Source organism: Squalius cephalus, assembly GCF_949319135.1.
Source record: "Squalius cephalus genome assembly, chromosome: 25".
In the NCBI taxonomy this organism is placed as follows: Eukaryota; Metazoa; Chordata; class Actinopteri; order Cypriniformes; family Leuciscidae; genus Squalius; species Squalius cephalus.
The window spans coordinates 20,740,441-20,757,089 of NC_137146.1; the positions used below are offsets into that span (position 1 = coordinate 20,740,441).

General features: G+C 35.8%; 2 protein-coding genes across 2 annotated transcripts in view; one reads left to right on the forward strand and one right to left on the reverse strand.

Annotated features, from left to right (window-relative positions):
* Positions 1-552, forward strand: part of elovl2 (ELOVL fatty acid elongase 2) — a 199,312-nt gene extending 198,760 nt beyond the window's left edge. Inside the window, exon 8 of the mRNA XM_079863706.1 lies at positions 22-552. Coding sequence (XP_079719832.1) covers positions 22-144 — 123 coding nt within the window. The 3' untranslated portion in view covers positions 145-552. The remainder of the gene's footprint in view (positions 1-21) is intronic.
* A 56-nt stretch (positions 553-608) lies between these two features.
* sycp2l (synaptonemal complex protein 2-like) lies at positions 609-15,417 on the reverse strand. Its single transcript, XM_079863677.1, has 34 exons — positions 15,214-15,417; positions 14,882-15,001; positions 14,647-14,765; positions 14,458-14,557; positions 14,223-14,247; positions 14,041-14,126; positions 13,871-13,959; positions 13,504-13,538; positions 13,263-13,405; positions 13,109-13,161; positions 12,926-12,971; positions 12,723-12,815; positions 12,581-12,641; positions 12,231-12,394; positions 10,886-10,925; positions 10,744-10,786; positions 10,563-10,596; positions 10,404-10,447; positions 10,266-10,314; positions 7,447-7,563; positions 7,137-7,186; positions 6,949-6,994; positions 6,602-6,704; positions 6,451-6,497; positions 6,229-6,346; positions 6,091-6,158; positions 5,960-6,020; positions 5,735-5,827; positions 4,715-4,824; positions 3,797-3,891; positions 2,471-2,570; positions 1,660-1,718; positions 1,486-1,567; positions 609-1,314 (listed from the first exon to the last, which is right to left on the reverse strand). Exons 1-34 carry the CDS (start codon positions 15,217-15,219, stop codon positions 1,246-1,248), a joined length of 2,568 nt encoding a protein of 855 aa, XP_079719803.1. The 5' UTR covers positions 15,220-15,417; the 3' UTR covers positions 609-1,245.
* Between the last annotated feature and the right edge of the window lie 1,232 nt (positions 15,418-16,649).

Sequence of the window (16,649 nt, forward strand, 5' to 3'; positions counted from 1 at the left end):
ATAAATGTCTGTTCTCTGCAGACATACAAAAATAGAAGGCTGGAGGGTGGCAGAATGGCTAAGGATGGAGAATTTAAAAACAATCATTTGAATGGCCTTTCATCTTCTCTCAACGGAGTCTACTCCAAACCGAAGCTGCAGTGATGCTGTGACATGACCAATAGAATGGATTGTCTCAGTCCAGTTATGCTGAATATTAGCTTAATAGCAGCTAATCATCTGATAATCAAACTGTGATTTTTAAAATTAGAACTTAAACATTTTGTATCTTTGTTTTACAAATGTTCCTCTCAAGTCTCATAACTGAGCGATGTAAATGCTGTACAATAATTGAGGGAAAAAATATTTGTCCAATTCAAAATAAATGCCTTTGTTATGGAGTACAGCATTTACTTTATCATGCATCTTTGCTAGTTTATCTATAGCTGCAAGGAAATGGTCTGCAATGTTCTCTAAATCTCTACAGTATAAATGTATTGTTAAACAAAATATGCCATAGGCTACAATCCTTTATCTGATTTGACAGTTTAGTGTAATTGAATATATAGAAATGAAGGATCTTATATATCATACAGTAGCACTAAGACACCTTTCCAAATCTTCACCACCAGCCAGACATGGATTGTTGTTGTGTACAGATATCAAGTTTCATGATTAATGCTATATAATTTTTTTTTTGGACCCCATGAAATTGTTTGACAAATGCAGTTTTGTATTTCCTATTACAACATGATGTTGAGGATATCAAAGGGTATGTCCCCTTGTTTAAACCGTGAATAACCTCTATATTAATGCCACAGCCATGAACCATGTTCTGCTACATCTTGCTGATCTTGGCAGGTGCTACAAGCAACAGACACTAATTCATGGGTGCAGGTTGAGTCATGAGTATTTTTAGTCTATTTTACCAGAAGATAAAGATTGTACATTTTAACTGTGTATATCTGCTAAATGTTAATTGTCAAATTTCAAAGTGGATTAACATGCATAGTAGATGACCCAAATACACAAACTTTTTGTCTCTGGTGCAAACCTGTACCGTTTTAAATGCCATATGAAAACTTAATGATTGTCTTCATACTAACACACTAAATAAAACACTTTAAGTATCAAATGTTGTGTGATGTTTGCTATATTAAATATTATATATTAAATTTGCAGTGACAATTCAATTGTTTTAATTAGGAGTAGACAATTCAGACAGACAAAAAAGGCATATGAAAGAAAAAGCATTAGTGTAAAGTCCTATGAGGGATCTGCAGTGGGGGTCTCTGATAGGGCAACCATGGATGATTGTCCTCGAGGAGAGGCTGGCTGGAGAAGATGAAAATTCAAATGACTTATGGTGTCTGAGTAGTAGTTAATTGCATGTTAATTTATTAATTGTACATGCTAACATTATAAATATAAGTTAGATATTCTTGCCCTGTAAAAAGTCTATACATATTGCTGGCAAACAAAAGCTATAATGAACAAACCACTTACCACAGTAATTTTGGCCTCTCTTCTCGTTGACTGACTAAATGATGCTTCTGTACCCACATGAGGGATTAGGAGAGAATCCAACCTGCCACAGGGGATCAGAAGGGGGGTTACAGACAAAAACAGCATGTTCGTCGTGCCAAGCACACATAATAAACCAGGCATATACTTTTCTACCTCTTCTGCTGTTCATCACAAAATGCCCGAACTGTGTCAGACTCTGACTGCCAGAAATTCTAAGACATGAAAAAGAGCATATGACAGAACAGCACTTCATCAACAGACTTCTGCTATTAAATATGCTTTGTTCAGGAGATTATAAACTGAGCAGAAAAGAAACATCCCTTTTTCAGGTTACTGTATTTTAAAGAATTTTGTAAAATCCAAATAAGCTTTACAGATCTTTATTGGAAAGGGTTTGAACAATGTTTTTCATGCTTGTTCAATGAAACAGACATTTACTGCATATGCACCTGTGGAACAATCCTCAAGACATTAACCGTGTACAGGCAGAAGACAATTAGAAGTTGAAGAAAAAGATGCCCAGGGTCCCCGTTCACCTGCGTGAAAATGCCATAGTCCTGCTGGCAGATGTGGCCAGAGTAATAAACTGCAATGTCCGTAATGTATGACGCCCAAGTCAGTGCTAAAGGGAATCTGGAAGGACAGCTGATCATCCATGCGGTGCCAAACCAGATGTAACCATATGACCCCCCGGACATGTTCGAGAACTTGCAAGTCAAGGAGTGGTGTAACTCATTATTCCATTTCAGTTCGTCAAGTGTCTGTGAAACTTGTTTAGTTTGTGTCTCTGTTGTTGAATCTTTTTATGTTCATGCAAATATTTACAGGTCAATACATTTGCTGGGAAGTTGAAACTGGGAGGATGTTTCTTTTTTTGCTAAATTTATAAACATTTCAGTTTGCCTTTGAAGACAATCTACTTAATATGAAAATGTGCCCATTGCATTGAGAAACTGAGACAGACCACAGTCTCCTTCTCAATGGTTTTGAGAGACAGACAGTCCTTCTCCAAACATTCCAACTGTTGCACCACCAAGTTCTGGAACTGCTCCAGATGCGCCAACCTACAAGCAGAGCAGCATGGTTCATTTTCTGTACCTCAGCTATATAACCATTTAGATTAAAAGTGAGCAGTGTTATTTTAGTCAGCTTAACTGGGCCCGTATCCCTAAAGAATTTTTGTGCAAAAAGTGGCTCCTAGTGGCCAAATTCTAAGAAAATTCTCAGAGTCATGACGTTTTCTTAGAATTTCCCCTAAAAGTGACACGAAAATCCCAGTTAATGTAAAAGCTATTCCTCAAGATTCCTAGCGCTTAAAAGGGCTCCTAAGGCGAGATCTGCTAAGAGCAGGGAAGAGGACTTTTAGTGGCTTAGGAGTTCCCCTAAGCAGCTGCACAAAATGGCCAACAGAGGAGGCAGGAGAGATGTCCTGCAAACACTGGATGACAGGGAATTATTGAGACGCTACAGATTGGATCGTGCAGGAATCATGTTTGTTATTTTATTTTTTAACAAGCCTTCATAAATAGACCAGCCAGCAATCACAGACATTGATAAAAGCTGAGCCGTGTTACCCTCGTTAAGACCACACTGAGTTGTAACGTTGCAATTTCTACTTCATTAAGGACAGCCCCTTGAGATAGGCCATCTTGTTTTCAATGGGGTCCATATGGGAGTGAAAGTACAAAATATGCCAGCTAGGATATTAATATGAGCAAATAAGACACGAATCATTATTTGAACAGGGTGTAATGAGCTTAAGTTTTCACATATTTTAGATTCTAATGTTAGGCTATAACCCCTACAGCTTACTATTCATTTTCCAGATATTTTCTTGAATGTGAAATATTATTTACAATTACAGTCTGCATAAGATTAGAGTGTATAATGTTTATTGATTTGAGGGTACATCCTTTGCTCATTATCACCAAAAGTTCATTTTCATCAAACTTGTAGGATCAACCAATCACGGCTTTTGAAATGATGACTCATACCTAGCAACGGGGTCAACCACACCTCCTCACTAAGATAGGATTTTCCATCCATTCCTTGCTCAGAGTTCACTGAAAATGTTCTGGAATCACTTCTAAGCTAAAACTCCTGGCAAGGAATTTTTAGGTTAAGTTAGGAGCTCTCTGAGAGGATTCTCAGAATCTTTAGGGATACGGGCCCTGGTGATTATATTTTTAGACTATTTTAGATTATTTATACATTTACATGGTTTATGGACAGAAAAGGACAAATAACCTACTGAATTCTAACGCTGTGTTTTGTGCTCTGTAGTCTGTACCTTTGATTGTGTACAGTTCCCAAGAGAGAGGTCACATTTCTCTGACAGTCTGTTAAAGATTGCAGTGATCTGGCTTCAATCTTCTTATACCTGCTCTGGATCACAAAGAAAATAATTTCCTGCCGACTAAAGTCAGGGGGTAGTTCACACCAAATGTCTCTCATGCTGTACCTGTACATGCATATACCTGTATGGCTTATTTCATTAAACACAAAATGCATTGACAAGATCCACATATGACAAAAAAAGCATAAATGTTGAAATTAAGCCATAAAATGACATTTATGAACGGTATTTATCAAAGGTCACAGTGCATTGAAAATACTTATCACATATCATGATATGATTGATCAAGTCATAACCAAAGTTGAATATGAAGTGAACTGAAGCTATTGGCTTCAGAAGACTTGGAATATCGCACATAGGTCACTGATTTTGTCAAATAAAACATATTCCTGGATCAACATTTTGTTGATCCTGGAACAACATTCCTGTCTGAAAATGTAGTCTTAATCCTATCCCTACCCCTAAACCTAGCCCTAGCCATAACTTATCTCTAAAATCAGAGGAAAATGATCAGTGAATTACACTGATGTAGAAGCACCACCCTGATTATAAGCCTATGCTTGACATAAGCAGTAAACTTTTCCCTCAAATCTGATTGGTAGATTGTAATGTTGTTCCAGGATCAACAAAGATGTTGATCCAAGAATACGTTGTGAAATCGCGTCATATGGGCCTTCTCTTATGTTTTGGAAGTTTGACTGCACCAATTTACTGCTCAGATTTATCTGCTAAATATCTCCTTTTAAATGAAAAAAAAGAACCTTTGCCAATTCTAACTTTTGGATAAATTGAATTATTTACTAATGCTAACAAAGTAGTTGGAAGTAGAAAGACTGGAATTTTTGTACTTACAGAAAAGTGTGCTCTCAACTGAGTCTTAAAGCCATTAAATGCAGCTCTGACACCTGCACCCAACTCTTCCTCTGACTCCTCATCTTCCATCAACACTTCAGTTATTCGCTCTATTACACACACACACACACACACACACACACACACACACACACACACAATATAGTGTACATTTGGCATTCAGGTAACTCTCTTTGTTTGGCAGTGAGCAGCAGCACACAATGGCTGCTTTTCATCCTTTCAAACAGAAAAACCAGAGCAAGCACTAGAGTGTAAATGAGCCAAAAAAAAAATATATATATATATATATATATATATATACAACAAGCCACTGTAGCAAAATATTTACAGACTAAGTTAAGCATCACTAGTGATTGGAATAAACCCTGAACGCTTTAGGTAGTATTATTTTGATGTAGTTAGTAGAATGGCTACTAAGTAATAAGTTATTAAATGTCAACTTTTAATACAGTATTAGCAAAGCTGCTTATGGTCTGTTGGGACAGACATCAGAATAAAGTGTTAGCAGATCTTCTAATGCTCTAATGACTGGTAGTTGACATGCAGTAAAAAAAGTGAACTATCAAAATAAATTGTTACCAACTTTTACAGTATGTGCATCTCATCCTGCACTGTATGTGCAGTATTCCCGTAGCTCTTGAGCTAACAATGCCAATGTCATGGGTTTGAACCCCAGGGGAATGCATGACCTGATCAAATGTATACCATGAATGCAGTGTAAGTTGATTTGGATAAATGTCTGCTAAATGCATAACTAAATGTGTGACATGAATGATATCATGTGCAGCTTCCTGAGGTACTACTCTTCAGCACCACCATACTTTTCATAAAATGTAAAAGTCTAGTTTTTAATAAAAATAAAATAAAAAACTCAAGAATTTGACTAGACTCAATACTCTCATATGTGTTGGAAAGCTCAAGGGTCAAGATATTCATAATGTGGGTTCAGCATAAATGTAACTGTTCCTCTGTAAGATGTTCAAGACTGAACTCATTTACCTGCAGCATCCTCTAGTGGGCTAGACACAAAAAGTCTTCTAGGTTGGAATGTTGGTTGTCTGGGCAGCTGCTTGTCCCCTTTCATGTACAGCTCTGTGTGGCACATGTTTACTCTATTACCAGCAAAATTGTTACAAAATTGATTTCTTAAGTCTTTTTAGGGATTTTATTTTTGGACATCTTATGTCAAAAAGTGTGTCTGAGTGTGGGGGGTTAGGTACTCACCTGATGATTCAAGTGCTTCAGTTCTTATGGGAAGTGGCGTTTCTTTATCCAAACAGTGCTCCTAAGACAGTATTTACTTAGTTAAAGATAAATATGCATTAAAAGCTCAACGTACTGAAATCAAGTTGTACCTCTTCAATATGATTATTAAGTTCATCTGCTTGTAAACTGGTTTCAAAAACAGTCTTGTTTTGAAAACCTTGAAAAGAAACCACAATGTCAGGACATTTAGATCAGAATAAGCTATCTTCTGATGCAATCATACTGACCTGAATCAGCAGTGGTTTCTTTAAGTAATGACAATTCTTTGTTCAGTGATCTCCCTAGTTTGACTTGAGACCTCCCGTCTTCACTTGCCACTTGAAGTCTTTGTTTGGGTGTTGAATACTAGAAAGAAAGAAGAAAATCATTAAAAGACCTACATTTTTATGCCCTGCATAATTGTGGCTATTTTGTTTATACCGCAAATCTTCTGAAAAATGACATTCTACCTTGGAGAATTCCTCCTCATTACTGCTGGGTGAGGAAAGAGGAAGAACTATGCAAGAGTTAAAAAAAAAAAAAAAAAAAGAGTTAGGTTGCAGCCTATCTGAAGGATTTATAAAGTGATGTAGCCTAGTCCTGCGGGATGAGGAATGATACCTCTGAGTTTTCCCTTAGGCCTGGGCTTTCTCCTGCTGTAGTCAGCATGTGGAGTGTCCTTGCGGAGAAACCCTTCATCTGACTGCATCAACCTTATTTTCTTCTGCAATCAACCAATTTACATTTAATTGATACATTTATAGATTTTGTAAACACTTTTGTCCAAAGCTGCTCCCAACAGAGGGGCATAACTGTGTCACAGAGCCAACAATATTCAGATTATATTTTGCAGGTTTATTAGAAAGTTAGATTAGTCAAACTAAGACATTCTTAAATGCACCAATGTCTAACATGTATACAATTACCAATTTACACAAATAATGGGGCCTTTACACATTCTGGCTAACCTTCACAGGAGTTCTACCCAGAGTGTCAGGGAGGGACTTTGTAGACCTGATGAAGAAAGAAGCATGTTTTAGTGAGACTATGGCAAATGTTCAACAGTACATTTTGACAAAGAGTAACACTGCTGCATTTCATCTGCTGATTTCAATATTAGACAAGCATCATCAGACCATACAGAGATGTCACTTACCCATTAGAAGATGGTGTCTGACAGAACAATACAGTCTTGGCACGTTCAACCTAAACAGAAAGGCCAAAATCTCAACTAATCTTAAATTTTAATATTTAGAAAATGAATCCATTTTGGTTGAAAATAATATTAAATATTTTCATTTTCAAGAGTCATTTGAGTGGCAATTTATAGACATGGCACTGGCCAGATCAAGATAAACAATAAAATGAACAAACTGACCCAAGAAGCCCAAGATTTGGTCAAGAAATTAATATTAAGTCAAAAACTGGACAGTGGGATCTGATATGTGTGACTGCACTCTACTGACCTGGTACCTCCATAAAGCAGTCATGAACGTTATAGTCTTTGGCTTCTTGTCATGTGACTTCCCTGATCGTTCTGTGTCAAAAGTGTCACTCAGACATTGAGACACCTCAAGGATCACCTGGGGCAGCCATATACACACCTACTCATATGCCAGAAAACTACATCCATTCTTCATCACGTGGACCTTAGACATTATTCTGGTAATTTTTATTGTCACAAAGAGCACATTGTAACAACAACTGCTCAATGTGAAACAAAGCATAAAAACTCTAGAGAACAGACCCAGAAGTCCATCAGCACATTAGTAAAGTACCAGAACAAAGACACACTACAGCCATATAGCCAAACGTATTTTGTGTTTTGCAAAGTTTGCGGCTTCAGTATTTGTGGATTATTTTTTCACGTTTTAAAGTTTTAAAGGCTTAAAGAGTCAGTATTTACTATGTTGACCCTTCTTCATAACCTCTGCAATTTGCCTTGGCATGCTGGTTAACAGTTTCTGGGCCAAATCCTGACTGATGGCGATCAGGGGCCGTATTCACAAAACATTTTATATATCACTAAGAGTTATCCTAAATGGCAGTAAAAGTTCTTAGTTAAGAGTTCTCTTAAAACCTATTCACAAAGCTGCTGAGACCAACTTTTACTAAGGAATAAAGAGAAGTCTTAAGCTAAGAGGTAAGGGCGGGGTTGACCTCATTGCTATGGATGATGTCAACACTAACTATGCACACAGTGATTGGCTGAAGGGGGAGAGGTCTCTGTCAGTGATTTTATCATAGAAATATTGTAAAATTCCAACAAAATGTTTTAAAATAAATGTGTCGCCATATTCAAATAAAGGTTTGAAAATGTAGGCTTAGTGTCACTAATTAAACCAGTATATGTTCAGCTAATTGTCAGTCATTTACATGTCTGCATCTCAAGAGCGACACATTATGTTTTATAATCAAAGTTCAGGAGGAGCACGTTCAGACAGTCCATCTAATCAGCTTGAGAGGAGGTATATACACATAGCCGAGAGCAGACTCACCTAGTTACCTCGACAGTTTTCTGTATCCCTCCCTCCAGACAAGACTGAGGATACGGAAGAGAACTGTGGGTTTGGGCTAATTTCCAAGCTTGGAGCCCTCGATTCCCTTTGACAGCATGCCAAATACGCTTGTTACGTTTTTTTTTACTCCATTCAATCATTTGTAAGTGTGATCTCGTGAAAACAACTGCCACAGGTAATCGGACATTATTTATTTATTAAAGATTTATTTTTGGCATTCTATTGTAGATTAAAAATCTATAAATCTAAATATTTATTGCATTTATGAAGAAAAGGTTTAACACCCAAGGCTCTATTGCCTCTATAGCAATATTGCCTCAATGGTGTACATGGTCTTAGGCGGATTGCCAGCAAACAGTCATAAGGGGGCTTCATCAGAGAAAATAACTTTGCACCAGTCTTCTGCTGTCCAGTCATTGTACTTCCTGCAGAATTTCAGTTTGTCCTTAAAGTTTTTCTTGGAGAGAAGTGACTTCTTTGCTGTACATTTTGACACCAGGCCAATGTCCACAATTCTTTGCCTCACTGTGCGTGCAGATGAATCAACACCCACCTAGTGCCAATATTAAGCAAGCTCTACACTAGTGGTCACACAATTCAATAGCGGACTTATCAGGAGGAGAAAGTCTTGGCGCTAACTGGACACTCTGGGACGTCCTGAAGCCTTCTTCACTGGAATTGAACCTCTCTCCTTGAATTTCTTGATTCGATAAATGGTTCTTTTAGGTGCAATATTCTTTGCAGCAAATTCCTTGCATGTGAGGCCATTTTGATGCAAAACTGATGATGCTGCACACATTTCTTTGGAGGTAACCATTGCTAACACAAGAACACACATTTTTTAGCAATTGGTCTGCTCTTATAATCCAATCAGAATGATAGTGATTTCACCTGACTAGTACTTGTTCAAACTTTTCCCATGTGCTGATGATATGATTAGAGAAAAGATGATAACTGGTCATTCTGTGCCATTTTTTTTTTTTTTTTTTTTTTTTTTTTTTTTGGCCAATGAAGCTTTTTACAATAATGTATAATGTATCTGATCACTATAATATAGAAACAATGTGAATCAACACCACAACTGAATCAGAAAACTTTACAAAACAAGATTTGTCGCTACCAATACTTTTGGACATGGCTGTACATTTTGGTACACCTATCATTATGAGGACATTCCATAGACGTAAAGAAGGGGTGTTCAAACCTGCTCCTGGAGGGCCACTATCCTGCACCAGTTAATCTAGGTCTTCAGACATATATGGGTGCTTCTCAAACAGAAGGAAATGCCCTATAAGGCTGCATGTCTAGCCTGACATGTCATTAAGCACTGTCAAAGGCTGTCTAAATTTTAATCTATGGAAGGCAGCTTTCGTTACCACGTCCTTCATTCAGCTGATTTTGAAGGATGCATCAAGTGCATCCTTTGCATCCTTCAATCACCCACAATCCTTTGTACATTCCAGTTCACAAAAAAGAACTGATGAAAAATGAGTCTGCACTGAGTTTGTCTGAGTTCATTATGAAATGTAAAAAAACGTTCTGCATTTTAAAATTTTTAATAAAAAAAAGTGTTTAGGATGTTTATTTAGCGATTTTGAATTATGAGGGAATCGGCATGTCCTCACAATGTAAACGGCGTGGCCTTGAAACCTGAATACACACCACAATACAAGACTTTGGGTCCTCATAATGTAGGTCAAACGAGAATACACACACACACACACACACACACACACACACACACACACACACACACACACACATACCTCTGTATCTGAATGATCCTTAAAGTGAAAGATGTCTTGGCCTGGGACTCTTCACTCACCAAAAAAAAAAGAAAAGTAAAACCACTGTTCTCTCTACCAGATAGTGCATTTACTGTATCCAGGAATAAACAGGCTTACTTTGATATTGAGTATCTGCTTGTTCCACTCAAAAGAAGGGAAAGCTTAATTAAAAAACAAACAAAACAAAAAAAAAACAGTTTTGGTGAAACTGGGTGCCCATACAATCATTCACATATGTGACTACCTTAATTTTAGCTGTCTGAATTATATAGTTACCTGATGGATGCCTTTAGTTTCTCCAGCAGGTGGACTAGGGAAGAAAAATATCTCCATGAGACAAACTTACTCTGAAATCAGATACTAATTTATCTAATGAAAATCAATTGCAGAAATCAAGATGCCTTCTGCTCTCTCAATGCAAACACGGGGCTTTACATAAATAGTTAGAAAAACATGCCTGAACATTTTTTGCAGCTTCACTGTTTTTTCACGCTGGGGTCCTGTACAGGATGATATTTCATATTTATAAATCTGGAACAATGGAAATTATCTTTAACACTATACGGCTGTATCTGTTGAGAGTGTAAGATGCGTTGTGCCTTCTATCGTGGTCACGGCATCCCCTGATTGCAGAGTGTCCTAAAAAATAAACATACATTTATAACCTGGTATATGTGTGAAGCATATTTACACATTTGACTATGACTCTTTGAAAACAGTCAAGTCAAGTCAAGTCATTTTCATTTATATAGCGCTTTTAACAATGTAGATTGTTCCAAAGTGGCTTTACTGTGATAATAGGAAATTAAAGTAACAGAGATTGTTTTGGCTTTATAGCAGCTCTAGAATAAAGTTATTGTCCAGCTAAATTTAGTTTTGATTGATTCACTTCCGTCACAACAATCATTAGTTATTAACTTAGGGGCCGCTAAGATGACACTGTTTTAACAGAAAACTCAAGTTCTCTCTACGCAAACTTTAAAAACGCGAACCTGTGAGAACGCTGATGGCGTGCACATGGGTATTATGAGTTCAGTCTATAGGTATGCACATTTGAATATACAGTGCTATGCATAAGTGAATACACCCATGCTAAAGTTGACTAAAAAGAGGAATAAAAAATCATATTTTGGAAATTGAACTTAATGCCTTAATTTAAAAAATTAGGAAAAATCCAACCTTTAAGGACACCAATTTTCTTTGTGAATGAATAATGTATCGTAAATAAATAAATGTTCTTCCTTAAAATACATGGTGCATAAGTTAGTACACCCTATGTTAAATTCCCATAGAGGCAGGCAGATTTTTATTTTTAAGTATTTTTTTAAAACATTTTTTAGGATACTATGCATCCTGATAAAGTTCCCTTGGCCTTTGGAATTAAAATAGCCCCACATCATCACATAGCCTTCACCATACCTAGAGATTGGCATGGTTTTATTTCAGTTAGCCTAAAAGCTAGTTTGATTTGCATTGAGAGATGATCTTATGGAAAGTACCCCATGCCAATGATTATATATTTGATTATAATGATGTGATGAAATACTTAAAAATAAAAATCTGCCTGCCTCTATGGGAATTTAACATAGGGGTGTACTAACTTATGCACCATGTATTTTAAGGAAGAACATTTATTTATTTACGATACATTATTCATTCACAAAGAAAATTGGTGTCCTTAAAGGTTGAATTTTTCCTAATTTTTTTAATTAAGGCATTACGTTCAATTTCCAAAATATGATTTTTTATTCCTCTTTTTAGTCAACTTTAGCATGGGTGTATTCACTTATGCATTGCACTGTATGTGCGCAGGTGTGTAGTCCTTCCCTACAAACCAACCCTCAACAAACTAATTTTCTGGCCTTTTTTCTGGGATTTTTATCGCTTCCGCATAGCCACGTGAACCGGAATTATCCCGACAACGCATGTATAATATGCCAATACCTTTGAGGCTGAGGCAGGCTGTGGCTTCTCTGCAAACACTCTTGTCAGGGCTGTTTGGATGTTGTGCTCTGAACTAAAGATGATTTTGACCATTTTGCCAGTGATCTCTCCATGAGAGATTGGGGAGCTCATGTGAACAGCCAATATCTTCTGATCATCACACTCTAAAGCAGTAAGAGAGAAAAAGTAATTTTAAGACAAAGGATTAATGATCTAGCACCAAATATTTGTGGGATTTAAAAGCAATTCCAACCACATTAGTCTTATTCAGGTTTCCGTTTAGTTTTAATAAAGAAAGCCATGATAATTTTATGAATATAAGAAAAGCTTGTGGTTGTTATTAAACCCACCTTGAAGTTCATACATGCTGACAACATCTTTAGGCAAGTGAATTAGCTCCCACAGTGTGTTCTACCACAAATGAAAGCTCAGTTTAGTTGCACTCCTGATTTATTAAAAACCTTTCTGCACTAAAGCATATTTTGGACACACCTGTGGGTCATTTACAAAGAAACTAATAGTGGATGTGCCAATGTTGAAATCCACCCAAAACTCTTTCAGAAACTCATCTTCAGGCTTGAAGAGCTAAAAAAAATAATAATAATAAAAAAAAACTCATTCAAATACTGGGTGGTGGGAGAAAATGTGAGATATATGTAACTTCTGAAAGAAAAAGGGAAACAATTCATGTTTACCTCAGCTGAATCAAGAAATGCCTGAATACAAGGGAATGAGAAGACTCTAAGACAGAGCAACAGGATCATGAAAACATGTCAAAACTTTACGGATACAGGTGACTGGATAAAGCCAACATAATAATAATAATAATAAAAATAATTTTTTTTAAAAAAAACAACAACACAAACTTTCAAATATACCTTCTTGAGTTCCCAAAATAACTATTGAGTTCATTCAGAAATGTCCTGCAGTCCTTTAAATAAAAGACAAAAGGAAGAACTTCGATACCTGCAACATACTGTGCTTAGTGATTCTAGTACTCTGAGCAGTAAAAAAATAAGTGCCTAAACATACAGTTTCAAAATCTTTGTCACGAATTGAAGTAAAAGCTGAAGCAAAGCTTCTGAAATGGAACCATTTGCCAGCAAAGTCTTCTCTTAGTTTCCTTGGTGTCATCCTGCAGAGTGCTTCAGAGATGGCCACCTGCATTTCATAATCTGGTGACAACAACAGATAATGCAATGTGAACATTGATGTACAAGTGCTCAAATTACATAATTTTTTTTTTTTTTTTTTTACCAAATTGATGACTTACCACCAATGTCTGTCAGCGCTTTTGCCAAGTCTTCTCTGTAAGCGATGACAAGGCAAGTGTTTGCAAAGAAATTAGCTCATTTTTTGTGTTGTTGTAGTGTCGAACAATTTGTTGTCCACTAGAGCGCAGCCTTTCAACATGCAGATTTGAGTTACATGAGCTCTCCAACATCATTATTTTATTTTAAAATGATGCTATGTAGAACTTAGAACAATAACTAGAACTATTTGTATTCTAGAGAACCTGTCCCGAGTGCTCTCAATTTGCTTGTAACTGGATGGGAGCGTGGCTCGTTTGAAGTTTAAGTGAGTGTGTAACAACAACCATACTCTCATTTAATGGCAATGCGTGCTGGTTGACGACTTACAAGAGCCCAGTATGGTCATCTGACTGGCAGAGTTTCTTCCTTGTGTCTTTGGGACTGCTGTCCAACATAGAGTTGATGGTTCTGATGGCCTGAGTAAAAATAATGTCAAATTATTTTACAGTATAAATGTTTTAGCCAGTCATTATTTGCAATTGCTTCATGATAATTACCTCTAGACGCAGACAGAAAGGCACTTCATAATCCAAAACTACAGCTCCAAACCGCAGAAGAAATATATCCAGGATCTTACTGCTGCCTTCCAACACCACCAAATTAATTGAATAGTATTATTATTACAATTAGCACAACAACAAAAAATAATAATAGGATATTAAATATTTTAATGGGTCACCTGCAATGGTGATCTGACACAGACTCTGTATAAAAAAATAAAAAAATAAAAAAATAATAATAATAATAATAATAATAATAATAATAAATATATATATATATATATAATATTTTTTATTTTATTTATTTATATATTCTTTAGAATTAGTGTCTAGTCTGGATGATTTAAAATATATTAAATAAATATATTATATTAAAATAGAATAACGCGGAGTTAGAGACAGAAAATGCATTACCATTGCAACCTCGTAGAAAACTTCTATGAGTTTCATGGCGTCCCTGGGTGGTTTGTGCTGTTCTTTAATATACTCTGACGCCATCTCAAACCAATTCAACATGTAAAAAAGCGAGCAGAGGATAAATGATCATGGGCTACTGACCAATAATTATTATGTTTAACGTTAATCTGAATTAAATAAATGCTTATCTTCACAACCAAGCCGTGATGAACAAGTTTCTGGATGCTGTCCTTATCCTTACTGATCAGATGTTCAATTGCTTGTAATATTAAAGAAACATTCTTATGTTCGTTTTTATGCAGCTCCTAAAGAAAAGTAATAATAATTTGCATCGATAAGAAAGGTTAACTTTTGCAGTGGAGAATCTTACAAAATAGCAAAACAGATTTGAAAACTCAGAAAAAGCCAATTCAAAACCTGCCTTGATAACAACTTCGTCCAGTCGATCGGTCAAGGATACGGAAGATTTTTCTTCAATAAGTATCATAATAGCCATGCTAACGTTATTTTGGACAACGGCATCATGGAATCTACTCGTAAACTGTACAATTAAGAGAAGCACTGGATGAATGTATGGCATACTAAAAACACTAATAACATACTCAATAGGGTTAATTGATTGTGCTTCAAATAAAAGTAAAATTAGAGGAGTGCATATAGCTACTAATAATAGGCTTACATAATCAATCGTTATTTTATTAGTATGTGCAGTTCTAAAGAGGATATAGCCTATATTTTAAAAAATAGACTCACACTCATGATGCACAGGCAGGCGAGCTCTTCGGACTGTAGACTGTCTAATTAAACACACGTGGCTTTTAATTAGGCTCTATGGATGATTTATAAACTCAGCAGGGGTGAACTCTCAGTTACCAACTATTTATTTTTGACAGTAGGCTATTGATATTTACTGAAACACTCTACAGACAATGTTTGTGCGTTAAAACATTGGAGCGTGGGGGCTGGGGGCAGTCTTTTCGACATGTCTATAGGTTTGCCTTATGAATATTAAGTAACACGTTGCTGGATCTGTGAAAACGTAACTATGTAGTTTTTACACAACGTTTTTATAAATATATCACTAATAATGTACCTGTAATTTATATGTCAGCGAAATTTTAAACATTAGATATTTAAATATTTTGTGCCAACCTGCAGAACTACACAAGTATACTTTTGCATGTAGGCCTATTAGGTTATACGACTATTGCGAGTATAAAATCATTTGTGACAGACAGCGAAGGGCGCTTCACTAACCACTGCCTGCATTTCTCTGCATGCATTAGGACACTGACAGTTTATTTATTTATTTATTTATCATTAACAGTTCTGATTAGATTTATTTTTATTCTATTTATTCTTTAACTATTTATTAGTTTTTTTTTTCTTTCGTTTTTTTTACATACAGTGATATGATTTATGTAGGTCTAATATTAACGAATCTTAGTTTAGTGAGATGTTCAGATGACCAAACTTTTAGAGAAAATCATAAGCCAACTGCACGGTAACGTAATAATATTCATCAGCCAAGTCTTCACCAAAGGATCCGTGAATTCCCGTCATTTGCACTTTGTATATGGACTTGTAGACGTATAGGATAAGGCTATAACGCCGACTTGGCATCGAGTTATATCATAACATGAATTTAAGATCAAATTATGAAGCTTAAGGGTAAAATGTAACATGTTAAAGAATTACCCATGTTGATTTACTATACTTTTTCTCTTCATATGAAAATGTATGACACACACACACACACGTTTTTACGTTACCTAAACACAACTCACAAAAAGCATTCTGCATTTTAAAATTTAATAGATAGATAGATAGATAGATAGATAGATAGATAGATAGATAGATAGATTATATAAGCTGTTTTAAATATATTTATTTATTTATTTTGCTGCCAGTGATGACAAAAGAATCAATAAAACAGCAATGATATGATAAGCGTATACAGTTGCGCTGTTCTCCTAAGAATGACAAAATAGTAATGCAAGACCGAATTAACAAAGCAATAATTAAGAATAAGCAAAAGATAGGCTGCAATAGTTGTATAGAGATGTTTATATATATATATATATATATATATATATATATATATATATATATATATATATATATATATATATATATATATATATATATATATATATATACGTGTAATCACGAATGCGTAATGGGTAGGT

Bases quoted from the DNA above. Each gene is read 5' to 3' on its own strand.
- sycp2l (XM_079863677.1), bottom strand. The intron at 14,127-14,222 runs GTGACCCATTAA...TGGTGTTGGAAG, and splicing joins GTGTCAGATCACCATTGCAG to GCAGCAGTAAGATCCTGGAT. The intron at 10,926-12,230 runs GTATTGGCATAT...TTTATTTTTTAG, and splicing joins AGCCTGCCTCAGCCTCAAAG to GACACTCTGCAATCAGGGGA.